This window comes from Silene latifolia, chromosome 5, assembly GCF_048544455.1.
Source record: "Silene latifolia isolate original U9 population chromosome 5, ASM4854445v1, whole genome shotgun sequence".
Taxonomy (NCBI): domain Eukaryota; kingdom Viridiplantae; phylum Streptophyta; class Magnoliopsida; order Caryophyllales; family Caryophyllaceae; genus Silene; species Silene latifolia.
In genome coordinates this window covers 53,881,493-53,909,196 of record NC_133530.1, presented here as the reverse complement: position 1 = coordinate 53,909,196, position 27,704 = coordinate 53,881,493, and the positions used below count along the sequence as shown (strand labels likewise).

Sequence of the window (27,704 nt, the reverse complement as noted above, 5' to 3'; positions counted from 1 at the left end):
GGATCTGAACTGAACTGAACTTATAGGATCTGAAGTGAAACTGAACTTATAGGATCTGAACTGAACTTATAGGATCTGATCTGAACTGAACTTATAGGATTTGAAGTTAACTTAAATTAAGTGACTTTAAGTCTAAAAAAACAGGGCCTTACTCAACGTGTTACGCTAGAAATGTAGAGTACTAGTATTACTAAATGTACCATAAATGATTAAACGAAAAGAATAATATTAAATGGAGGGCATCTCTCTGGGTAGAAAAATGGCCACGCTCTGACGTTCGTATAGTAGAATGTGTTATATAAGGACACTATCCATCAATACATTTTCATCATATTTGACATTGAAGTAAAGTAAGCTAGCTAAGATATTCTTAGCTGCTAACCCATCTTCTACTCTGTATTATATATCTAAGAAAATAAAAAAAGGGAGGTTGGAGGGTTTTTAGTAAAATGTCAAGGGTTGTAAGGCTCGTGACGCTTTGGTACGTGGCGGTGGCGATGGTGGTAGGATCCATATCCAGTGCGGCCAAAGTGAGGCATTACAAATGGGACGTAGAGTATATGTTTTGGTCTCCTGATTGTGAGGAGAGGGTGGTCATGGGTATCAACGGTCAGTTTCCCGGTCCTACTATCCGAGCACGTGCTGGTGATACTATACATGTTGACCTTACTAATAAACTTCCTACTGAAGGTGTTGTCATCCATTGGCATGGTATTCGACAGGTATCTCTAACAATTTTCAACATTATTCCTCTATTTTCCATTTCTAAATTATTTAGGTTATTCTAGGTTCTACATTCAAGTTTTTAACTTCGATATACTTGACATACTTTCTTCCTTTGTTCACTTAGATTTCATATGTTCATTAAAATACATATATCTTATATATATGAAACAAACGTATGGAATCTAAGTGAATGGAGGAAATACTTCCGAAAACTGATGATGAATCTATGTTAGGGGTTGCTGGATTTCGAGATAATATAATGCAAAATTTGTTCAAAGTAGTCAATTGAAGTTTTGTTATCAATGTCACTTTTAACAATTTTCATATTAAGAGTATGTTTGGCCTGAATTCTCAAAAATGAGTTTTTGGTTTTAGAGCTTAATTTTTTAGAAGTGTTTTTTAAAAACAAAAGTACCAAATTGATGCTTCTATTTCTATGGGCAAAAAAATGGATTTCTAGCTTTTGAGAATTTTTTTAAAACTTTTAAAAAATGATGTGTTTGGCAAAAAAATATTTTTAAGTCCAAAAACACTTTTATAAGCTAGGTCAAACACACACTAAATTAAATTTCAAAACAATAATAAATCTATGAAAAAAATATTTAACAAAAAGTTACTGTAACATTTTTATTTTTATATTTTGGACCATTTTGAGAAGATATTCTTAACAGATTAGATTATTTCGGACAAAATCCGATCTTATATATATTGTTTTTTAGTTGCATTATTTTTATTAACTTAATATTTATTTGAAAAATTTAACTTAGGGGGCGTTTGGTTAGGGGTATTTAGGAAATTAAAGGGAAAGGGAATTAAATCAAATGATTCCCTTTGTAGTTGTTTGTTTGCTTATTTCAATCACTCCCTTTACCCCTCTCTTACCCTCAAGTAACTCCAACTCCTTACCCCTCACCCCCCTAATGAATGAGATTTCATTACCCCTCATTCCCTCAACCACATCACTCATCATCAACCACCACCACTGTCACCATTACTTGCAACCACCACCACACTTGCGACCACCACGACACCACCGCCATCACGACACCACCACCAGTAACAGAGCCACCTCGTCGCCATCGTATCTAAATCTAACACCACCACTGCAAGCCTTACAACCATCAGCCGCCCTCCCCTGTCACCACCTTTTAACCGTCGTTACCGCCACTGTACGAAAGGCGACACACCGGATACATCTACTTCCCACATACAGCGACGCCACTCATGCCCCACAACCCCTCACTATCAGTGGAAACCCCCGTCATAAACTCCACCCAAAACCTCGAAAAACTCTCCCCCACCCTTAGAAACACAAGATCGGTGGTGAGGAGTGAATGTCGGTGGTGGGAGAGAGTTTTTCGAGGCTTTTGATGGTGTTTATGATGGTCGGGTGATGATTTGAAATGGGGTCGGGTTGAGTACGGTGGTGGGGCAGAGGAAATATCCGGCAATAGTAGTTGTGCGCTGGCGCTCAGCGGTTGTTGAAGGTGATAGGCGGAGGTGGTCCTGGTCATTGATGGTGGTGATGGTGGTTGGTAGTTGAGTTTATAAGGGGATGGTTGTGCGGAGGCTTTTGATGGTGTTATCAAAGCAATTAATTTTATTCCTTTGATAACAAACCAAACAATAAGGTAGATTAGAGGTGATCCCTTTCCATACCCCTTATTTCCCTTTCTTGATTTCATTCTCTTTCCCTTTCCCGAACCAAACGCCCCTTAATTTACATGGATTGTTTCGTAGTTACTTCGTTCGTTGTAATCTTAATTTTAACATTTATCTATGTAAATAATATGTTCAAAAACTCTATAACAAAACTCATTAAATTTACCACAAAGCTGAATACTTTTTAATAAACTTCAAAAACATAAAATAAGTTATTCGTAAATTAGTGATAAAATCCATAAACTGGATTATTTTAGGATAATTGAAAAGGTTTATTTTGTAAAGGTTTAGCAAGGTTATGATTACCTTCTAAGAATTTTCCTTTGACTGACAGATATCAAATAATCTATATTAAATAAAATTTTTAATGTGAGACGGTTTTATAATATGAGGCTACATACATTTTTTACAAAGAATTACTCATTTATTACTAATAAATAAATTATCTTTTTGTATAACAAGACTTGATACCGTCTCCTAAAATAAAAAAAACCTTTTCGCTCAATAGTTTTTCGTATTCAAAAATGTCAAGGAGACTATAAGCGGGTGAGACTTGCTATCTACATTCTCATCTCTCCGGCCATCTCCTTTTACTCACTTACAATCTGTTAAAATAAAATATATCGCATGGTTGTGTGGGTAAATTGGTAAGGCAAAATATATGATATTTTAAGCCATAGTGAGAGAAGAAATTGAAAAAAAAATAAGATAGATAGTCATTGTCAGAAACGGGCATTTTCAGAAGACCCTATTATTATGGAGCACCACAACTCTTGAAAATGCGTTCCATACTTGCATTAATTTGAATTTCAAAGTTGTATTAAATTTGTGATGTTTAAGTTGGACCGTGAATGGGAAGGAAAGAATAATCAATAGTAGAAAGTTTAGCTATCCTTAATAGGAAATGAGAAGGACATGCATGCCAGTTCATGAATGCTTGTCAACTTTTACACAAAGTGAGGATTGTAAAGGACAAAGAAATCGAAATATAAATAAAAAATACGAAAACCTAACGTAAGTATGGGGCTTTACAGTTTGATTAGATATGTCTCCGTATTATTAATACATTTATGGGGGTTTGCAGCTCGACGAATCTTGTCATGTGCACTGGCGCACTACTTACTTGAATAAGGATATTTAGACTAACCAAAGTTTATTGTAAAATAGTACTACTGTGTTTAATTGTTTTTGGTTTAATTTCAGCTGGAAACACCATGGGCTGATGGTACTGCATCAATTTCTCAGTGTGCTATTAATCCTGGGGAGACTTTTACCTACAGATTCAAGGTCGACAAGGTAAGCATTGTCAATTGCCATGCAAGCATGCTCATATGAATTATACTCCGTATAACGTGTTTAAGAAAATGACCGTCTGAAATGAGAATTTGGATAGTACCCTATTATGAGAACGTCTTTTTTATATTTAATTCAAATAATGTTTGGTGGAAATTAACCCTACCACAAAGCTAAATAAGAAGAAGAATATAGAACACATGTAACACGAGTCCATCTATAAATCTATACGCACATAGTACTTTGTTCTCAGGTAAAGGTAACGTCATCTTGTGTAATTATGATGAATGAAAACATATTCCATAATTGTAGAAAGTAGTCACGCGTCCTGCTATGCTGTTCAGCTTTAACTATTTCGTCTATGTACCTAACGTCGTTTTATGAAGTCATCAGTCCTCCCTGCCATTTGTGTTCAAAGTTAAATCAATAATATAGCTACACGACCAAAGTTAAGAACGTGTAGGAAGTCCATCTCAACAAGGAATAATAATCAATAAAATAATATAGTTGATTGAGACTAGTTCTCTCATAGTCCGTCCATACATGAAAATTCGTATGAAATAATGGTAATAACATGAACAACTATTACTATTACTAATTCGTGTGATGTGGTAATAGACCAATAGTAAAAGAGGTAAAAACTGAAAGAAGTAGTCTATCTTGAGATGAAGGTATATCGGTCTGAATAAGAAAACCGATTAAATATCATCCCACATAAGTATATACGACCAATCTTTTGTTTTTCCTAATATTTTTTGTTTTATTCTACTTGTATGAGCATAATTGATATGTTTTAATTTTAAGACGGAGATACACGTGTTAAATGAGCATTTGACATGCAACATAAAGATTGCCTAAAAAAAATAGAAATTTTATTTAGACTTTCTTTTTTATTTTTAGTCAAATTTCTCAAACTTTTGGTTGACCAGTTATAGAAGGCATAGGCTTAGTGATTATTAGTACTCCATTATATTACAATAAGAATGTGTGGTGACGTGGTGTAGGCTGGAACATACTTTTACCATGGACACTATGGAATGCAAAGATCGGCAGGGTTATATGGGTCACTAATAGTAGACGTAGCCGAGGGACAGACAGAGCCATTCCATTACGATGGTGAATTTAATTTGTTGCTAAGTGATTGGTGGCACGAAAGCACTCATCACCAGGAGATTGGTCTCTCTTCTAAGCCTTTTCGATGGATTGGAGAACCTCAGGTTTCCCTTCTCTCATTTTTCCCTACTCATCATAACTCGTTTTTACTTGATTTTCATGTCAAAACCAAAAATAAAGAAATAACCGAGAGGAAGACATTATTTATCACGTTCCTAGTTATATTCAATATGCATGAGGAGATAGACATTTGTTAATTTGCCGCATCTAGTATCTCATAATATCAAAGTCCCTCTACGGACTATGTCTATCGAATTAATTAGCAGTGTTCTTTGAAAAATTAGACCTACCCAAATAAGGGAATATATTTATTAACGCAAATTCTCACTTGTAACGGGTAGTATTTCGTCACAAGCTTACGACGGGCCAAATGTGACCATTTTATGAAAAAATGTGACCATGTGTGGAAAGGTAACATTTTTATGTGTGGTTACATTTTATCATAAAGTGGTCACATTTGACCCGTCGTAAATTGTGACTATCACAAGAGAAACCTACTGATTTATTAAAATTTGACCTAATAAAGCACTTTCATTTTTCTTTTGTATAAATATATATTTAACGACAACTTGGAACAATCTAAAATACTTTTTGAAAAGCTAAAAGCTGAAATTGATAAAACAATACTCCGTATTGGTTAAGAGTATCACATAACATGATTATGTTCATACACGACTTACTCGGTACTTAAAATGAAATAATAATGGCTAATAGGAAATTGGCAATGCTTTTTTCCTTTCTAGATTTGTTTGGGTGTGTTGTCCAATATCTTTTGTCGGGCATGAAAATACATTATACATGTGGTCTTTATCATATGGGCAATAGTAATGTACTTGTGTTTATGTTACTATTGGCTCGTGAGGATTGACAGCCGATAATTACGCTCCGACTATTTTGCAGTCCACACTTATCACTTGTCGGAATATAAAGCCCACCTTCCCATCTTTCAAGAGGCTTATCACCTCTACCCCGTACGCCTTATAAAAGGTCGAAATTTGTGATGAAATAATGCAGTCATAGATGCGAATTTGTGATATGTGATTTTTTTTTGATAACGAAAGGAAACTAGGTTAATGATTAATCAACCTATAACATCCTCATGGATGAGAGTGAGAGCGGTAATAGGAGTCGAAGACTTCCAAGTTACCATAAAAAGCATAATAAGAAGAAAAAAAGAAAAAGACATAAAGCATACTACTCTCAACTTCTATCAAGCACCAAAAAATTAAAAAAATAAAATTTTAGTCTATAGCAAGACAAAACAATATGCTTTAAGGAAATAAACTAAGCAGAAAACAAGAAAACATTTTCAAAACCCCAAAGAGGGGAAAAAAATTCTAGATCTGTGATTCTCCATCACAATTTAAAATCGTGTTTCACAATAAACAAATCATAAGCTTCCAAATCTCATATAAATTTATCTCATATAATTTTTTTTGCTTAGTTTTCTGATCTAAACCTTCATTCTTTAGACATATGACAAGAATTGATTTCCTAGGCTAAAATGGAGAACAAAATAAGTCGGTCTTAAAGAAGGTAAAAATCAGAAAATATAACTAAAGAAAATGCTTTTCTATTGAAAAGATTCTCAAAGAAGCTTAATGAAGTTGCATTTCTATGGACAAAATAACTGAGGAATAGAGATGAAGAAATAGGATAAAGAAAGGCAAAGACTCATTTCATATTTTCTAGGTTTTTGTGATTTCTAGAGGATTTTCTCCTTCTACAAATTTAGAGAGAGGGAGATAACGCCCCTCAAGAGACTGAGTCTTGGACAGTTGGAGCAATTGAGTGTTTTGTGATATGTGATATGATTGTATTAAAACAAGCATAATATCTTAAGGTAAGGTACTCTATTTTAAAGGTTATAAATGAGGAGAGTTTTAGGAAATGGAGAGACCATTTTCTTTCGGTGGTACAAATTGTATTCTGGCATCATCGAACGGCTCAAAAATTATGGGTAAAAATAAAAGGATAATGAGGTTTGGTGGAAAAAATATTATTAAATGAGTTTAAGAGAGTAAATGGAGAGAAAGAAAGAGAGAGGATCCATTTACGTTATAAATACCCTCCTATAGTATGTTATCTACTTCAAATGTGAAGGACCAGGCCCGACTCGAATGGGTGTACAACCCGTGCGTCTGCACAGGGCCTCCAAATCTGGGGCCCAATTCTATTGTAAGTTAAATTATTAAATAAACAATACAGCTAAATTCAGTATAATGCTAATAGTGTAGTGGTAGGCATATTTAACTTTTTCACGAAAGTCCCGCGCTCAATTCTTTCTGAAGTAGTTTTGCTTCTTTTTTTAAATGAGGCCCCACCACTACTTTCCTGTTTTGTTTTTTTTCCCTTTATTTCTACTTCAACTGGGCCCCTTTAATTTCCCTCTCTCTAATTTGCTATTCATAATAACATATACTTCCTACTTTCTTGTATACACAAACTTTTTAATTTAATATTAATATTTTACTTGAGCAAATATATAATGGGTAAGTCTCGTGTAAGGCCGTTTACACTAATATGATTGTACAATAGATTCAAACACAATTCTATTATTAATGGATAAAAGTGATTACTAAAAGATCTCATTTAACGATAAATGTTTAAAATCATTCTACACATCTATTTTTGCTACATACTCCTAATATTTACCCTCATTTAATTTATTATCTTTGTTTTCCGCCAATAGTTAAAAAAATGCCTTCTAAATCTCAAAACGGCTCTGATTTGGGGCCTACTATGAAATCCCGCACAAGACCCCCAAAATCTCAGAGACGGCCCTGTGAAGGACTTGAGTCAAGATTATTGACTCTTAGTTAATACTTAATAGTAAGCATACAACCGAAGATAAATGCTATGTTTCTTATAATCTAAATACAAGAGTTTTAATGATACTTATATATTTATAAAACCAATTACACAACATCAACAGAGTTTTTACAAAAATACTTTAAATGTTAAATTACAAACTAAGAGATAGATAACTAATTATCTCCGTTAAAGGACGACTTAACCATGCTAATACTATGTATAAATTAAGATAAATTAAAATTTAATATTAATGTTAGATTAAGTTGTAGTTGTTTGAGTTCTGTACTTGTGTGTGTCCTTTCTTTAATGGAGACTACTTCTTATTTTGCAACTTTTTTTTTTTGATGACGAGGGGTTGAATCCCCCCGGGCCCATGCATTCCCGCACCACCACATGCACCATGTAAGTCAAGTGATCATCGCCCCAGCTGGTAGTCTAGTCGAACCTGAGACTTCTCAACTCCTGCATTTCTACAAGTTTCAAGGTTTAACCCAGCTACCACTGGACTAACACTTTTCTTAGTGGGGAGTAGTGAAGTAACGCTGATAATCCGTTGTTCTCCCTTCCAAGCAGTCCCAACTCCTTTTGGACGGGTTCTTGACTTATTGATCTTTCTTAGTTCTTGATTTCAAAATGTTTGACTCCAAAAAGTAACTACTTCGTATATTTTGATCAATTGTTTACCTTTTTTTCAAAGTGAATAAGTGATCAATAAAATAAGGAAAATGAGATGGCGACACCGGGTGTTACTCAATTTGATTAACACCCAGGGTATAATAGTAAATTGGTCAAGTATTTTCAAATTTAAAAAGTGAAATAGTAAAGGGTAATTAAGGCAATTCAAGTATTACAATTAATTAACCAAATTAAAAGTTGTTTTAAAGAAGAGTAACTAAAAGATTTTTACGGTTGTTATCAAACCAATTTTGTAGGCATTTAGTTGTACATACTCCGTGGACATCAATAACTTGCACATTGCATAAGATGAACAACTCTCCCCTTTAATATGATCAAGTCATCTCTTTCCAATTTCATAAAATAAGATCTACTTCTCTTAATCATTCACTAATTACACGAGTAATGGGCTAATTCTTCGGGTGCGTCGTGCGAAGGAGCATCCATTTAATTTACAAGCACGAAGATATGAACTAATTACATGTATCAATACTCTGTACTAAACAAATCAAGTTTTACAATAATGATAATGATATAAATTAAATCATTAAAATCAAAGTAAACAGTCAATAATTCTAAATTGTGATACATATATGACTAGAGGAAGATGAAGAAGTGTGTTATGATATGTATTGTTGTATAATATTAGATATGGTTTAGTTTAATTAGTACTATCTTTTACTAATTTGTGGGTTTTTTTGGTCAAAAACTACCTTATTGTGGAGTCTATTGATCGAATACGAAAGAGAGGGGGGGGGGGGGGGTGAATTGAGTATTATAAACGATGACCGCTTTTTCGAAATATATGATATAAATTAATTACTTGATTTTATTGATTAAAATCAACTAATTAAATTATTAACAATAAATGCAAAATCGAAATAACAATAATAAAGAGAGAGAGAAAGAGAGACACACGGGATTTTTGAAGTGGTTCAGTTTCACAAGTCGAAACCTACGTCCACTATTCTCGATTAATAATTTTTAGTACCTTTCTCCGGATTACAAAAATTATCAATCCACTCGTATAATCAACTATATGATTATAACTCAGATTGAGTATCGCTAAATACTCTAGGTTGCTCTTACGTTAATAAGAAAAATACAACGATAAATACTAATCTCACGTTATGCGAGTGAATATAATACCCTTGTGTATTTAGTATCCTATAACGATTTTTCTTTGAGTGATTGACAAATTTGATGCGTAATTTTTGTATAAGCAAATTTGGAAAATAAGAATTAAAGCTCAAATGATTTTGCTTAAAATATTTTTCTCTCTTGAAATTTGTAGATGTGTGTGTCAACAATTAATGTTGAATGAATGAGAGTATTTATAGTAGAGTGAATTAGGGTTTGGAATATTCTGGAATTAGGGCATAGGAATGTTCTGGAAACATAAATCCCTAAATGACTTGATGAACAAGTAAGAAGCAAAGGAAGGAGGAGTTTGTCCTCCCTAGGGTTTCGGCCTCCTAGGGTTCGGCCACCTAGGGTTTGGCCGGCCTCTATGGCTCCTTCGGTCCACTCCTTGCTTCTATAGCCCACAACAAATCAAGATAGAATTTAGTTAAAGCCCTAGGTTGCATGACGATATAAATATCGTGTTACAAACCAATAGTTTATTTAACTTAAATTCTAATTAATTAATTCCAAATAAAATAAATACTCTCTTATTTTATAAATCACTAAAAAATATATTTTCCAAAAATTAACGCATCATTTTTGTCTAGTAATGAAGTTATGGCTATTAGGTCATAACTTCACTAACCTTTAAATCAAACAAAGTAAAACCATTACCGGATGACGACCTATACTATCTAATCTTCAGTAGATCTTCAGTAAACGAATCGTCTCTTCACAAGTCTCTCATCTTGAGGCTCGTGGTTGATTTCCAATCTTGATCTTGCTTGAATGCATCGATCAAATGTATTTGAAGTTGTACCTCCTTGGTCCAAACTTCAAGCTTGCGTCATTGTAATTGTTCCTTTCTAAATTAAAACTTAAGCACACAATTACACGCATATGTTTATATATTAAGTCCACATACAAATCATTACTGTCATTATCAAAACAATTAATTGGGACTAAAGGTCCAATAAATTCCCCCTTTTTGATGATGACAAGTCTCCTATGATTTGTGTCTAAGTCTAGTTCCCCCTCAACATAATACTTCCCAAATTATAGAACAGTTGAGCTCAGAAACTAATAACCTCTTCAAAGTTATAACTATAGAACGCCACGAGAGAATTAACTTTGAGACGGTCTCAAATCATAAAAACAATTCCCCCTCTTGGCATCATTGAAAAGATAAGAACAAACATAAAACGACCAGAATAATATATTATGAGACAAGAATTAATCATGAAAAACATATTATATTAATCGCAATCTAGTTCTTAATTAGCATAATAATATTATAAACTTGAAATCACAAAAGGAATAATGCGGAATTGAAAAAGCTAATATCCATAAGAATGGATTTTTATTGTGAGCAAAGGAATTAAAAAGATAAGGCTAGGTTGAATGGATTAGGGCAAGATGGTCAAGGGTAGCGTGGGCTTGGCGGGTTGGACCTAGGACGGGTTCGATATTCCAAGTCCTCGAGTCGCGCATGACAATGGTCTAGGAGTGCAGCTTGGGCAGTCAATCGAGTATCGAAGTTACCAATCCTCAAAGTCATTGCTTTAACTGCTTCATATATAGTTTGCATCTCAGACCTCATCTCCTTCCCAGATTGCAAAAGCTCATCACCAAACTTAACCAAACTAGCCATACCTTCTTTCATTTGAGTAGACTCGGAGTGAGTTCGTACGGCGGTCTTAAAAACACTGTCGAGTCGTGTATCAAACCGTGACAACACGGTGTTAATACGAGCCGAGGTCACTTCACTTGGTCCACTAGTATCAACTCTCCTTTCCTTTTTAATTAGATCAAACAACTCTCCTAATTTCTTGTCTTGTTCATTAATCCTTCCAAGAATAGAAGAGAAATTCGATTCCATCTTAGAATCCAACATCTCAAAGCTCACATTGCTTTTTCCTCCTTTTTCTCCTTTTTCTCCTTTTGTCTCAAAATCTAATTCGTTGGCATTAATAACGAGCTTCATATAAGATAGATAAGATCGCTCATCTCGTCATTAGTGATAACTCCATAACTATGCTTCCCAATAACTCCTTTCTTCTCTAAAATTCGTGAGATCCAATTCCCATAAGGCAAACTTAAAGTAGAAGCTAAATCATCCATCTTAGCCGTTACACTAGCTTGTATAATTTTATGAAACACAAGCAAGGGTAGACTAACCTTTTCTCCTTCAAGCCAAGCCTTCATCATAATCATCTCATGTGCCCCGAATTTATCTCTACCTTCTTTTCGAGGAACAATGGTATTCCAAAGAAAGTTAAAAAAGAACCTCAATGTTGGCGACAACTTCGCAGTTAAGATAGTCTCAGACGAAGTTGCATCTTGTTTGAAAAACCGTTTCACAATCAACCTCTTTTCGGGTGTCAGACTTCCCCATTCTACGCTTGGATTGATTTCGATTCCTCCTCCAGGAACTCGAGCCAAGTCGCAGAAATCACCAGGTGAGACTTTTATGGAAGTCTCATTAACCATAGCAACCAAATTTCCTTCCTTAAGATGAACAGAAGCATAAAATTGATATACCTCAATAGGAAAGACAGGACCACTTACAGCAACAATATTTTCCCATCCTTGATCCTTGAGAAAATTTCTGAAGAACCCAAGTGCTTTATATTTCTTTAACCAATCAATCGAATATACTCGTCCTGCGTGAATGCGATATTGAGCAACTTGATTGACATCTCTTCGTTCTACTTGAGTTAATCTAAGATTATTCAGTCCATTGTTGGTGTAATCATCCATGTGCGTAAAGAACTCGTGAAGAACCATCTTGAAGTATATAATTTTCAGTCTTTGAACTTACCTCAATTTCCGAAACCAACTTTCCCTTACCCTTAAACAATTTTCGTCGCTTTGTGAGGTTGGCGGGTTGGTCGACGGCGGACCGTGGGGAGCGTGGGGTGTCGGCCGGTGAGGTGGAGCGGGTTCTTGGCGGTGATTGGCTTACCTTCTTTCTAATAACAACATGTTTCTTTGATTGAAAACGGGTTGTAGGTTGATTAGTCATTATTAAAATTGAAGATAGTAGTAAAAGGTAATTAGGGTTTAGATGATTAGAATTGATGAGAATTATGGAGAGATTAAAGGGGTATATATAGCATAAGGAATTTGAGTTTAGGTAAGAATAGGATTCCTTAAAAGATAGAGAATAATACCAATTTCCTTATTTCTTTAATGCCTTTTTTTTTTTTCGGCACCTTTCCCCTTTTTTTTTTTTTTTTTTTTCGCACCTTCCTTTTTTTTTTTTTTTTTTTTTTTTTTTTACTTTTGGCATTATCTCCTATTAGATGTAAGATTAGGAAAGGAAATTTTGTGATGGAGTTTAGGCAGGATTTGTGTAGGAATATAATAAGATAGAATTATCTTTATTATATTTAGGCAGTTTATTGTAGATTTTGTCGAATTTTTGTAAGGAATGTGATTATGCAAAATATAAAATATTACCATACACATAAGCAAGATATAACACGTAAAATAAATATTATTTAACATAATTAAACTTGCAACAAAAATATACGGACACAATCGTACAATCTCATCTTCCTAGCTTGATCATTCAGTTCCCGGACATAATTATGACGGATTTAATTATCGCTAATTAAACCAATTTCAAGTCTCAATAACTCAAAGCGTTTTCTAGCTAATGCCTTAGTCAAGATATCAGCCCATTGCCTTTCGGTACTACAAAATTCAAGTGAAATGTTGCCTTTCTCTACATGATCTCGTAGAAAATGGTGTCGAATATCTATATGTTTGGTCCTCGAGTGCTGGGCAGGGTTTTTAGAAATTACTATAGCACTCGTATTGTCACACATAATAGGCATACGACCTACATTAATACCATAATCACATAGTTGTTGCTTTAACCAAAGTAATTGAGAACATACCAGTCCTGCAGATACATATTCGGCTTCAGCAGTAGACATTGCAACTGAATTTTGTTTGATGGACTAGCATCATCTGCAGACGAAGAATCATGATTTGTTCCCCCTGAGTTGGACTCGGGATTTTCTTCAGAAGCATCACTAACTTCATTAGAAATATCATGGTTTGGATCGGAAGTTACAACATCATTAGGTATAACTTCAAGATCTCTTTCTTTATCTAAGGAAGGGTCGATAGTATCATTAACTATGGACTCATCACTTCTCTTAGGATCGTTTGCAGAATTTTCTAGTTCATCATTGATACCTTGAATATCTTCATCTTCATTTAAGGGCTCATTTCTTGCTAGAAAGAAATCGGGCTCATCTGGATCCTCTTCTTCCTGTTCAACTTTATCAAACACATTATCTTCGTCAAAGCGAACATGAACACTTTCTTCTATGCGCAAGGTTCTTTTATTGAACACTTTGTAAGCTTTACTATGATCCGAATATCCCAGAAAAACAGCTTCATCACTTCGGGGGTCAAATTTTCCTAAATTTTCCTTTCCATTATTGTGAACAAAGCATTTGCTCCCGAAGCAACGGAGATGTGATATATTGGGCTTTCTCCCTCTTAAAAGTTCATAGGGAGTCTTTTTCAAAATAGGTCGGATCATAGCTCTATTGTGCACATAGCATGCGGTACTAACAGCTTCTGCCCAAAAGCTTTTAGGAAGGCCACTACACAAAAGCATAGTACGAGCCATATCCTCTAGGGTTCGATTCATACGTTCCACGACACCATTTTGTTGTGGGGTACGTAGTGCGGAGAAGTTATGCCCCACACCATTTTCCCTACAATATTCTATAAATAATTGATTATCAAATTCCGTGCCGTGATCCGTCCGAATCGAAATAAGCTTATTATCATATCTATTTTGGGCAAGCTTCATTAATACCACAAATTCATCGAAAGTTTCATCTTTAGAGGAAAGAAAGATTGGCCAGACATACCTTGAGTAATCATCGACTAGAACAAATACATACTTTGATCCACCACGGCTTCTAACTCTCATAGGTCCACATAAATCCATGTGTACCATCTCAAGTGGTCGTTTAGTGCTAACTATTCTCTTAGGTTTAAAAGAGGATCTAACATGTTTGCAGCGGGCACATGAGTCACACATTGTCTCTTGCTCGAATTTAATTGAGGGCAAGCCTTCAACTAAATCCATGGACTTAAGTTTCTTTAAAATAGTTGGACTAATGTGTGCAAACCTCTTGTGCCACAAGCAAGACTCATCTGAGCTTGCTTTCATACACGCAAAGGAATTTGTATTGACAACATTTAAGTCAATCATATACACATTCCTCATACGGTGACCCTCAAGTAAAACATTACTAGTACCTTCAATTATGATACGACAGACATCGGCATGAAAAACAACTCTATTTCCTTTGTCACATAATTGAGAAATACTAAGTAAATTATGTTTAAGACCACTTACCAGATATACTTTATCGATTGAATGAGAGGTTGAAATTCCAATTTTTCCTACTCCAATAATCATACCCTTCTTGTTATCTCCAAAGGTAACCTTGCCACCAAAGAAGGGCTCTAGTGAAAGAAAAAGATTTTTGTCTCCTGTCATGTGTCTCGAGCATCCACTGTCGAGATACCATAGATTATTTTCTTTCACTTCTACCTGCAAATGAATCAAATACAACTTTTAGGTACCCAAGCTAAGTTGGGTCCTTTATGGTTAGTAATTCTATATATTTGATCCTTTCTAACCCATACTTGTCTTATTATTCTTTTGGCTTTAACATTGGGTTTACTTGGTCTTTGTATAACAATCGGAACATGAGGTACTCTAGGTTTTGTTCTATCGAAAGTAGCTTTAGGTCTAGTACCTTTATGAGACGCTTTAGGTTTAGAGTTATGAACTTTAGGCTTGAATGTATGCTTTCGATTCTCATTTATTTTCTTTGATTTTGAAGAAACAGATGAGTAATCAAAAGCCATATCATAAGTCCATCTAAACTTATTATTGCGTTCTTCGTTGTCGTTAGGTTCATCTATAGTAGAGACATCATCTTCTACTATGAAATCACAAGTCTTAGCAGTTTCGACATTCTTTCGCTTATCCAAGGTGAGTTTGACGCAATTGACTTGTATATGTCCAGTAGAGCCACAGTAATTGCAAATCAAGTATTCTGGAAGATTAACGTATTTTCTTTTTCTGAAATCATTTTCAGAAGGATTAGATTTGCATTTATCATGGTCTCTACGGCTATAGCATTCATGACCAAGTCCTATCTTCATGTTATTATCAGATTGTTCAGTAAGGAAGTTTAAAACCTTTGTGCTTCCTTCCCACTTATCATGAACTTTTCGTGCATGTAAAAGTAATTCTTTCAAGGATTCAATTTCTTTTTCACATTTTGAATGATCTACACTTGAATCCTTGGAGGAGTTACCTTTCTCAAAGTCTTCACGAAATTTATCAAAACGTTCATTCAAGACACGTTTCTCAATTTCATATTGTTCCTTAAGTTTGGACATACTATTACTAGTTTCATCCAATTGCTTAGAGAGAAATACAATTTCTCTCTTGTGTTCGGAAACCACACTATCTTTACCATTAAGCTCATCTTTTAAAATCTCATTGACTTTCTTCAACTCAGAAGTTATAGCATCACTAGCTGTAACTTTAGCTTGAAGATGCTTAATGTTGAGTTTAAGCTCTGAAGTTATGGCATCACTAGCCGTAACTTTAGCTTGAAGATGCTTGATGTTGAGTTTAAGCTCTGAAGTTATGGCATCACTAGCCTTAACTTTTGATTCAAGAGCGTTCTTCTCAGCATTCGTCATCTCTGAAGTTATAGCTGGAGTAGCCATAACTTTAGATTTGAGCTTTTTGGCTTTGGCTTTCAGAAGTTGGTTCTCCTCAGCAATATCTAAAATCTGTTCCTTAAGGTCTTTTAACTCTAGACTTTGTTCATGACAATGATCAAGGGATTGTTCACAACACTTAATTAAATTATCCTTAGAAAGTTTCTTAACACGCTTTTTAAGTTCAAGATAATTTACCTTTTCATCCTCTGAATCTGAATCTGAATTTCCAACAAGACACTTCTCAGCATTTGAAGCATTGCTTTCATTGTCGCTTTCGGAGAATAGGTCAAGACTGACGCTACTTAGACAAACGTTGGCAGTTTCTTCTTCATCTTCGGATTCGCCATCTTCAGAGTCCAAGTCTCCCCAACAATATGCAATCATAACTTGCTTGAATTCTCTCTTTGTTTTGTCACGTTGATTTTTGTCTTTAATTTTCTTCCATGTAGGGCAATCTTTGATCGATCATGTGATCATTATCACCACACTTGAAGCATCCACGATTAGAGAAAGACCCTTTTGACTCAAAAGTTTTCTTGGGAGTTTGCTTTGATTTGTTATTCGTCTTATTTTGATTTTGAAAGAAAGACCTTTTCTTAAGACGTTTAATAAGCAACGCAGTTTCATCTTCAATATCTGAAGAATCATCAACTTTGCTAGACTCAGCTTGTAAGGCCATCTTTTTGCTTGTGCTAACTTCCTCCTCATCCTGATTTAGAGTAATCTCGTGAGCCATTAAGGTTCCGAGTAGCTCCTGATAGGATAATGAAGTTAGGTCCTTACATTCTTCTATGACAGATACTTTATGTCTCCATCTGCGAGACATACTTCTGAGTATTTTTCTAGCAAATTCCTCGGAGTCAAAAGTTTTTCCTAAATTCTTTAGCTCATTGATGATGCTAGAAAAGCGAGAGGACATGCTATCAACTGACTCGTTTTGCTCCATGGCAAACAGCTCGTATTTTCGCATTAGTAATGCCATACGTTGCTTTTTGACAACAGTGGTTCCCTCATATGCTAATTCTAGACCATCCCATATTTCCTTGGCAGATGAACTGGTTGAGAAACGATCGAATTCAGTGGCAACCATACCGTTTTGCAATAAGCTTATTGCTTTTGAATTCTTCTCAGCCTTTTTATAATCCGCCTCAATATAGTCTTCTTCTTTCTTTTCGACGGTAGTGCCATTCTTTGGTTGCAAGTAAGATCTTATTCGGACCATTCTTGATAATCAACCAACACTCCCAGTCGTTTCCCTTAATGAAGTGGGTCATCATATTTTTCCATAAACCATAGTTCTTCCCATTGAATATAGGACACTTTAGGTGTTTGGAATCCATTTGATAAAAAAAAATAAATGCAGCGGAAAAGACGATAAATAGACTACAAAAAAAACGATCAACTCTAGCTGTTAGGCTATCAAGAGCACGAGGCTCTGATACCAATTGTGGAGTCTATTGATCGAATACGAAAGAGGGGGGGGGGGGGTGAATTGAGTATTATAAACGATGACCGCTTTTTCGAAATATATGATATAAATTAATTACTTGATTTTATTGATTAAAATCAACTAATTAAATTATTAACAATAAATGCAAAATCGAAATAACAATAATAAAGAGAGAGAGAGAGAAAGAGAGACACACGGGATTTTTGAAGTGGTTCAGTTTCACAAGTCGAAACCTACGTCCATTATTCTCGATTAATAATTTTTAGTACCTTTCTCCGGATTACAAAAATTATCAATCCACTCGTATAATCAACTATATGATTATAACTCAGATTGAGTATCGCTAAATACTCTAGGTTGCTCTTACGTTAATAAGAAAAATACAACGATAAATACTAATCTCACGTTATGCGAGTGAGTATAATACCCTTGTGTATTTAGTATCCTATAACGATTTTTCTTTGAGTGATTGACAAATTTGATGCGTAATTTTTGTATAAGCAAATTTGGAAAATAAGAATTAAAGCTCAAATGATTTTGCTTAAAATATTTTTCTCTCTTGAAATTTGTAGATGTGTGTGTCAACAATTAATGTTGAATGAATGAGAGTATTTATAGTAGAGTGAATTAGGGTTTGGAATATTCTGGAATTAGGGCATAGGAATGTTCTGGAAACATAAATCCCTAAATGACTTGATGAACAAGTAAGAAGCAAAGGAAGGAGGAGTTTGGCCTCCCTAGGGTTTCGGCCTCCTAGGGTTCGGCCCACCTAGGGTTCGGCCACCTAAGGTTTGGCCGGCCTCTAGGGCTCCTTCGGTCCACTCCTTGCTTCTATAGCCCACAACAAATTGAGATAGAATTTAGTTAAAGCCCTAGGTTGCATGACGATATAAATATCGTGTTACAAACCAATAGTTTATTTAACTTAAATTCTAATTAATTAATTCCAAATAAAATAAATACTCTCTTATTTTATAAATCACTAAAAAATATATTTTCCAAAAATTAACGCATCATTTTTGTCTAGTAATGAAGTTATGGCTATTAGGTCATAACTTCACTAACCTTTAAATCAAACAAAGTAAAACCATTACCGGATGACGACCTATACTATCTAATCTTCAGTAGATCTTCAGTAAACGAATCGTCTCTTCACAAGTCTCTCATCTTGAGGCTCGTGGTTGATTTCCAATCTTGATCTTGCTTGAATGCATCGATCAAATGTATTTGAAGTTGTACCTCCTTGGTCCAAACTTCAAGCTTGCGTCATTGTAATTGTTTCTTTCTAAATTAAAACTTAAGCACACAATTACACGCATATGTTTATATATTAAGTCCACATACAAATCATTACTGTCATTATCAAAACAATTAATTAGGACTAAAGGTCCAACACTTATATTTAGGGGTATTTGTAGTAAGACTATCTTATATTATTTTTCTTGTTTTAGACTACCTTTGTTTTCTCTATACTGAAAAAACGGCGAAATTTGGTCAGTTTAATGACTTTAACCTATCTCACATTACTCTCTTAACACCAAACAACAATGATCAAGAGCGGTCAAACCAATATTTAACTTCAAATAAGCATAATTTATGTTTTCACATTTCAATAATAATTATGAACATTTCTTAAAGTTACGTGTAAGTACATCATGCCTTCCCAAAATAGGGTGTAAGCAAGTTTGAAACATAAAGGACTCATGCAAGATAGGTTAAAGCAAGAAAACATGTCAATTCCGTCTAGACTCTTAGCATAGATAGTTATTGACCAAAAATAAAGAAACCAAAGGTAGTCGAAAACAAAAAAAATAATATAAGATAATATTTTTACAAATACCCCTAAATATAAGGTAGTTTCTGACAAAAAACCCTTAATTTATCAATAATAATTGATTATAAATTACAGTTTTATCCCTACGATTTTGGCCAAAAACTAAAATTACTTCTTAATTTTTCAATTTTTTTCAATTTTTTTATTAGATGTTACTGAAACTCGGTAACACCCGGTGTCGCCCTAGCACTTCCCAATAAAATAATCACGATTCTTTTGACGCACCATACACTGGTCTCTCACGATACCTATAGTTGTTATAAAATGAGTTTGTGGTGATGATTATAAAGAATCTAGTTTTTTTTTTGTCAAAAACTACCTAATATTTACCTCATTTTCATAAATACTATCTAAAGTTTTTAATTTTGCGAGAAACTACCTTATATTTTTTTTACTTTTGTCGAAAACTACCAAATTGAAATTAATGAGCAAATCCGACAATTTTTTCCCAAATTACCTTAAGGTTTTTGAATAAGTCAGCAACTTCGTAACTTAAGAAATCTCGGAAAAACACATAATAATCGACTTCATTATGATTATGTTAAAACCTCAATAATGGCCTTGGTCTAACTAAGGTAGCTATAAAATTTAGCGACTTCTTCCGAATATGAAAGTAAAAACCAATTGAACATATTAGTATTTTTTTTTTGTAACATCTTTTTTTTTTAAAATTAGAATATTAATGAAATTATTTTAAATAGTTGTAATGCTAAAACTTATATCTTCGAAAATGAGATTTGATCTAAAACAAGGGTCTTTCGCCAAAATAGCCGTTTTTCCAAAATGACTATTTTATAAATCTAATTACCAAAATGACCATCTAAGTTATAAAATTGCCTAATTAATGCTAAACTAGAAAATTTTCTTCCACATTTCTCAAATTTATTATATTATATATTCTCTCAAAATAATTTCTACAAAATTGAAAGAAAATCATATTTCAAAATTATTTTCAAAAAATTAAGAAAATTATCTATTAAAATTACTTTTAAGTGAAAGAATCAGAATTATATTTTTAAAATTTCAAAGTAAAAAAGGGTATCATTTCAAAAAATATCAAAAACAAAAACTTGGAGTTTTATAAAAAAAATAAAAATAAAAGTATACACTTTTCTTTCTAATTGACACAGCCGCACCATTAATGTGAGTGTATTCCTAAATTTTCTAGATGTTGATGAAGATTTCGTAGATATTTTCGACTTGTAAAAGAGTTATACAATTTTCTCTACTTTTCTTTATTTAAATGTTCATATATTTTGAAAATAAGTGATTTTTTTCATATATCATGATAAATTAAAAGTTAATTTTTTTAAAATTAAATTTGGATACTATGTTTTGTTTAGATATTCATATTACCAATTTACCATGTTATATGGTCATTTTGGGGAATATAATGAACATATGGTCATTTTGGTAAATAGTTTAGACTAAATGGCTACTTTGGCAAAAGACCCCTAAAACAATGTATATACTAGGTTGAAAGCCCGTGCGTTGCAACGGGTTAATTAACTTGGTTATAATGAAAAAAATGTTCTAAAACTTTAATGTTTACATGATAATCACTTGTTTACATATTATTAAAATATCTCTTTCAAAGAAAATAAATGATAAATACATACACGTCTACCGTTTATTGATTATGCGAGAAAAATTAATAATAAATAAATTTTTCTATTAAAGAGATAATAAAAGAAACTCTAATAAGAGATCTCTAATAAGACAATACTTAAGAGACTCAAAAAAATTTTGGTTGATATTTAAGTGCCAAAGATGACTCCGATTTATAATCATAGGTTCACCCCACTTTATAGTAATTTTCCGATGGGGGACAATTCGACTATTTATACATTATATATTAACACCACCTACATTGTTTTTTCAATATGGAATAAATAACATTGTCAGAAATACACTATGTTTTTCGCATCCAGTTCGACATCCAACCCGATTAATAATGAGAAAATAATATGCTATGTTCGTACGATTTTTCTATACTTATATATATGATATGATGTTTTTTCTAAGTATATTATTTGTCCCACATTGAAAAATAATGTAGGTGTGGTGAATACTACATATAAATAGTTGAATTGTCCCACCTCAGATGATTATCAAGGTGGAGTTTCCTAAAAATTAATTTAGGAAAGTATTATAAATAATATTTTTGGATGCAAGAAATAAAGTGTAGAATCTTTTAATTATTATAATTTAATATTTATTATATTGTATTATATTTAAGTGATATTTCTAATTTTTATATAAAAAATTATACATTTCATTTGATTTGTGGTAACAAATGCTATCATTAGAGTATCGATTTCATATAATTTGTTAACATAAAAAATTGTGTACTTCTTAGTATGTTATATGTTCCACATTAAAACATAATCTAGTGTGATGAATATACTACATATATAAATAATAAAATTATCCCACATCGAAAGATTAACATAAGAGGGGGTGATCCCATGATTATAAATAGGAGCCATCCTGGAAAAGAGATTATATATAATGTATAAATATACGTGTAAATGATAATAAATCTATACTCTAATGGTAATAATTTTTTTTACCACAAATCTAATCATATAATTTTCATAATTTTTTTAAAGATACTTTTTGATCAAATAAAATGAAAAAGCTTTTATATAAAAATTATAAACTATCACTTGAGTATAACATAGGAAATACGTGTTATAATAATTAAAACATTCTCCACATTATTTTTAATATCATATTATGGAGATAATGATATAAACTCCTAAGAACTCTCTAAGATAATATTTGAGAGACTCAAAAGAATTTGGATTGATATCTAAGTTCAAAGGATGCCTTCTATTTATAATCATAAGTCCACTCACCTTTTGTTAATCCTTCGATATGGGACAATCCTATTATTTATATGTTCAATGTGGGGCATATAACATACTTTTGGGTGCCTGGTTGGCTAATATGGAATTGAATGGAATGGATTGAATCAATTCAAATGTTTGGTTGGGTGATTTTGGAGGAGTTGGATACTCAATAGATTCTAACTCCATCTCAACCCCTTCAAAACTCGCATCCACCTTCTCCCCTTTAATAAACTTCATTCCTTCCCTTTACTTATTTAGATTGAATCAAATAAATTTGAGATGAAATGAAGTTGGAATCTCATACATCTATGATATCATACTCCGTTCCATTTCATTCCTTCATCTCGAACCAAACGACTCCTAAGAAATATATCATCTTTAATATATGCAAATAATATGAAATCAATACCCCAATAATAACAATTTTTTTTACCATGAATCTAATTATATTATTTTCATAACTTTTTTTTACCATATCATATGATCACCCCATCTTATAGTAATTTCCGATGTAGGAAAATTTTACTCTTTATACATTATATATTAACAACACCTAAATTATTAATGTGGACAAATAACACACTAAGAAGGAAGAAGTACACCATCTTTTTTCGGACCTAGTTTGACATCCAACCCGATTAATACTATACTATGTTCATAATTTTTTTCTTTTTTTTATCAATTAAAATATGTGCAGATGATAAGAAATTTATACTCTAATGATAGCATTTTTTTTATCACAAATCTAATTATATAATTTTCATAATTTTTTAACGATACTTTTGCAAATGAAATGTAAAAAATATAAAAAATATATATTATAATAATTAAAATATCCTCCACATTATTTTTTTATATCATAATATGGAGATAATAATACAAAATCTTAACTCTTAGTAACTCTCTAAGACAATACTTGAGAGACTCAAAAGATTTTGGGTTGATATCTGAGTTCCAATGATGTCTTCTATTTATAATCATAGGATCAGCTCACCTTGTGTTAATCTTTCGAAAAAACTCTCTTTTATATAGATATATAGATTTAACAAAACTGCGTTACTTAATGCCTCTAAAAGTACTTTAATTGAAATTTCTTGATTAATTATATGATTGTGTGTAGTTATGATTTACTATGTGAATATTTAAGATCACGAAGGTATTATTTTTGAATTTTATTATCATTATAGACAAAATTTACTTTTATTTAGGTATTAATCTATGAATTTATTCAAAATTATGATTTGTGGCAGACATTGTTGGTGAATGGAAGAGGGCAGTTTAATTGCTCATTAGCTCCAAACTTTACGAACTCGTCATCAGCAACGCAATGCAAGTTAAGAGGGAATGAACAATGCGCGCCACAGATCCTTCGTGTGGACCCAAATAAGACTTACCGACTCAGACTTGCTAGCACTACCGCTCTCGCTTCCCTCAACTTGGCTATTGGGGTATTTCTCTCTCTTTTTTCTTCCATCTAATAACTAATAACTGAATATATCCGTTTTAAAAATAAAATGGGTTAAATAACATTTCACATCCATATAAAAAGAAGTTTTTGCTTAAATAGGGTCGAAACCCAAACTATTTAACAAAATAGGGCGGGTTTCAAACTATTTACCAAAAATGGGTCCACGTCATCGATTCCGATTTTTTTTATTTTTTTTTTGAATTTCAGAGCATGTCGCTGTCCTGGACAGCGATAAGTTGGTTCCATGTTTAGGTGTTTGACAAGCTACATTCGTCGTCTCCGTTCTCCTTACTCCGACTACCAAATAATTAAATACAACCACCAGTCTCTTCTTCTCACTTCCCTTAACATACACACTTGGTTGTTTGAGTTATTTGCTCCATGGTTTCCGCAAAAACTGATCCGCAAGATCGCCGTTCACTAACTATTTCGGTTTCGAGAAATCCATTTATATTGATAGTGATATACAGTAGGAATTATAGATTTATGATGATAGTGATATACAGTATTTAGTAATTACGGTGAGCTTTGAAAGGTACAGCTTTGGTTCATGGGAAGCTTACTCAGAATCGTCGATCGTGTTGCAACATGTAAAATTTAGCCATTTTGGTTTCGGTTTCGGTTTCGCAGCTAGCAACATAAATTGTTTGTGAACGGCGATATTGCGGGTCATTTTTTTGCATAAAACATGAAGCTAATAACTCAAACAAATATGTGTATATGATAAGGGAAGTGAGAAGAAGAGAATGGTGGTTGTATTTCATTATTTGGTGGTCGGAGTAAGGAGAACGGAGACGACGAATGTAGCTTGTCAAATATTTAAACATGGAAATAACTTCTCGCTGTCCAGGACAACGACATGCTCTGAATTTCAAAAAAAAAAAAAAAATTTAAAAAATATGAATCGATGACGTGAACCCATTTTTAGTAAATAGTTTGAAACCCACCCTATTTTGTTAAATAGTTTGGATTTCAACCCCATTTAAGCAAAAAATTCCATATAAAAACTCCCTTTAAGCAAAACAGAGTAATTTTCTTGGCTGGAAAATGTGTAGCTAGGAACTAAATGAAGGATCAAGAGCAATAGGACAAAGTTAATCAAAAAACTATTTGGGTTTATTGAGTGATATATAGACAATAAGTTATATTGATGATTAAATTACCGTTGACAAATATTCTTAATATTAACGTTTTTTTTTGTTTTGACAGAATCACAAGATGACTGTTGTGGAAGCTGATGGAAATTACGTGAAGCCCTTCACTGTACAAGACTTGGACATCTACTCCGGCGAAAGCTACTCCGTTTTACTCCATGCTAATCAAGACCGAACCAAAAACTACTGGGTATCACTTGGTGTAAGGGGTAGACAACCCAAGACTCAACCTGCCCTTACAATTCTTAACTACAAAACCACATCGGCCTCGAAACTCCCCAAAATTCCGCCCCCGACAACTCCGGCATGGAATGACTATAACCACAGCAAATCCTTCACCAAACAAATATTTTCGCTCATGGGTTCCCCTACTCCTCCTACCACTTTCGACCGTCGTATCACTCTCCTCAACACCCAAAACAAGTTGGATGGTTTTATTAAATGGTCCATCAATAACGTCTCCCTTACGCTACCATCAACTCCCTACCTTGGTTCCATTAAATTTGGTTTAAAAACCGGGTTTAACCAAGTTAGCCCACCCGAGGATTTCTCGTCATCCTATAATGTCATGGTTCCTCCTCCAAACCCTAACACAACCGTAGGGAATGGTGTGTATAGGATTGAGTTTAACAAGACGATTGATATAATATTACAAAATGCCAACGCCTTGGCCGCGGATACTAGTGAAATTCATCCATGGCATTTACATGGGCATGATTTTTGGGTGTTGGGTTATGGAGAAGGCAAGTTTAGTAAAGGAGATGAGGCCAAATTTAATCTTAAAAATCCACCATTGAGAAACACTGCTGTGATCTTTCCTTTTGGATGGACGGCTTTACGATTTGTGGCCGATAATCCGGGAGCATGGGCTTTTCATTGTCATATTGAGCCTCACTTGCATATGGGCATGGGAGTTGTGTTGGCTTTGGCTATTGACCGTGTTGAAAAGATCCCTACTGAGGCTCTTGCTTGTGGGCTTACAGGCAAAATGTTCTTGAAGACGAACGTTGTGCCTTAATTATTTGGTTGACTGCTTCACCTAATTATTATTTTTTGGGGTGATTTAAGTATTTGAGTTGGTTATTTATTGTGAGAAGAAATGTAATTTGTAATTTCCGGTGTGTGGTTTTATGTCTAATGATTGAGAGCGTTTCGGAAAATTTATGAAGAGGAATGGACTTTTGTTCTTAGTGTTATGTTTAATAAGATCTTAACTAGATTTATAATTTATATTTTTCGAAAGATCTTACCTAATGTTTAAGATTGAGGTAGAATGACGGTAGATCATAAGTTTTAATGTTTTTTTATTTGAAAATAATTTTACAAATTTTTATTTGAGAAATAATAACTTTCGAGCAAATTATTTTAAATAAAAGAATTTTAACAAATAAATTTTGGGATAATGCACGCGGGGCCCTTGAAGTTTCAATTTTTGCCCGAAATATCCAATTTTTTGTTTCGAAAAACTTTAAGAGGCTATAACTCGTGTCTACGAGTTCAGAAAGTGATATTTTTTTTTCAAATCGATTATCTTTCCGAGAACTACAACTTGAAAAAAAAATTGTCGTATTTGGATCCCGTGGTGACACGCCTAAAACGTCGTTATAAAAGACGGTCAAATTAACAATTTATAAGCCACACTTAATACTAAATAACACTATTTATAAAATTAGTAAAGTAGTAAGAAGGGGATCGTACCCAAGAGAAGGGGAGTTTGCAAACGTGTAATCAAAAGAACAATTACAACAATTGTAACAAATTAACAAGCAAGTAAATAAAAAAGGGGGAGTTGGTTTGGTTTGGTTTGGTTTTCAAGCATCAAATAGGAATTCAAATAAGAGTAACAAGCAATTAAGCAATTGAAGATGATTTTCAAATATGAAAGGAAACTTAACCCAACCCAATTAGTAAACCACTTTGGTCGATCCTAGATACAATCAATCCTTTAATTATATATTATCACCTTATTGTGAAGATTACTCTTCTAAATCTCCTTAATAGTGGTTAAATGACAAGGAAATCACACTTAGGCCCTGTTCTTTCTGGCTTTTTAGAGCCGAATCAAATCGAGAAATAATCAATAGAATAAATCAATCGAATCGAGTTGAATCGAATCAATGGAGCTGAAATAACTTGAACCGAGCCGAATCGAATCAATGGAGCCGAGCCAATCAATACTGATTGAATCGAACTAAGTGATTGAGTCGAATCGAATCAAATAATATTAATATTAATACTAAATATAATAATAATATTATTATTATTATTATTATTATTATTATTATTATTATTATTATTAGAAGAAGAAGAAGAAGAAGAAGAAGAAGAAGAAGAACCTTAATAAGAATAATAATATTAATACTATTAATTATACTAATTTGAGTGATTAACTAGGTAGCCACCATGAACCACAGTTCACCATGAACCACGGTTCACCATCAATCTAATTAGGTGAAATAATGGAGCATCGATTTGCTAAATTGATGTTCAAAGTCTAGCCGTTTATCATCCTAATTTGACTGATTAGGTAGCCACCACGAAGCACCAACAATCCTAATTTAATTAATTAGATAAATAAAAATCGACAGACCCTAATTTCATCTTTAACAAATATATAAAATTTGGTTAATTAATTAAAACTCAGCAAATAATATTAATAATTGATAACAAGTAAATTAATTTATTATTTGAT

The 27,704-nt window shown here is 33.3% G+C and overlaps 1 protein-coding gene across 1 annotated transcript; it reads left to right on the top strand.

Moving 5' to 3' along the window:
- Window positions 1–203: 203 nt before the first annotated feature.
- On the top strand, window positions 204–26,202 carry LOC141657409 (L-ascorbate oxidase-like). The gene is made up of 5 exons (XM_074464644.1): window positions 204–722; window positions 3,592–3,684; window positions 4,686–4,898; window positions 23,641–23,838; window positions 25,068–26,202. The coding sequence occupies exons 1-5, from the start codon at window positions 450–452 to the stop codon at window positions 26,028–26,030; spliced, it is 1,740 nt and encodes a 579-aa protein (XP_074320745.1). The 5' UTR covers window positions 204–449; the 3' UTR covers window positions 26,031–26,202.
- Window positions 26,203–27,704: the final 1,502 nt, after the last annotated feature.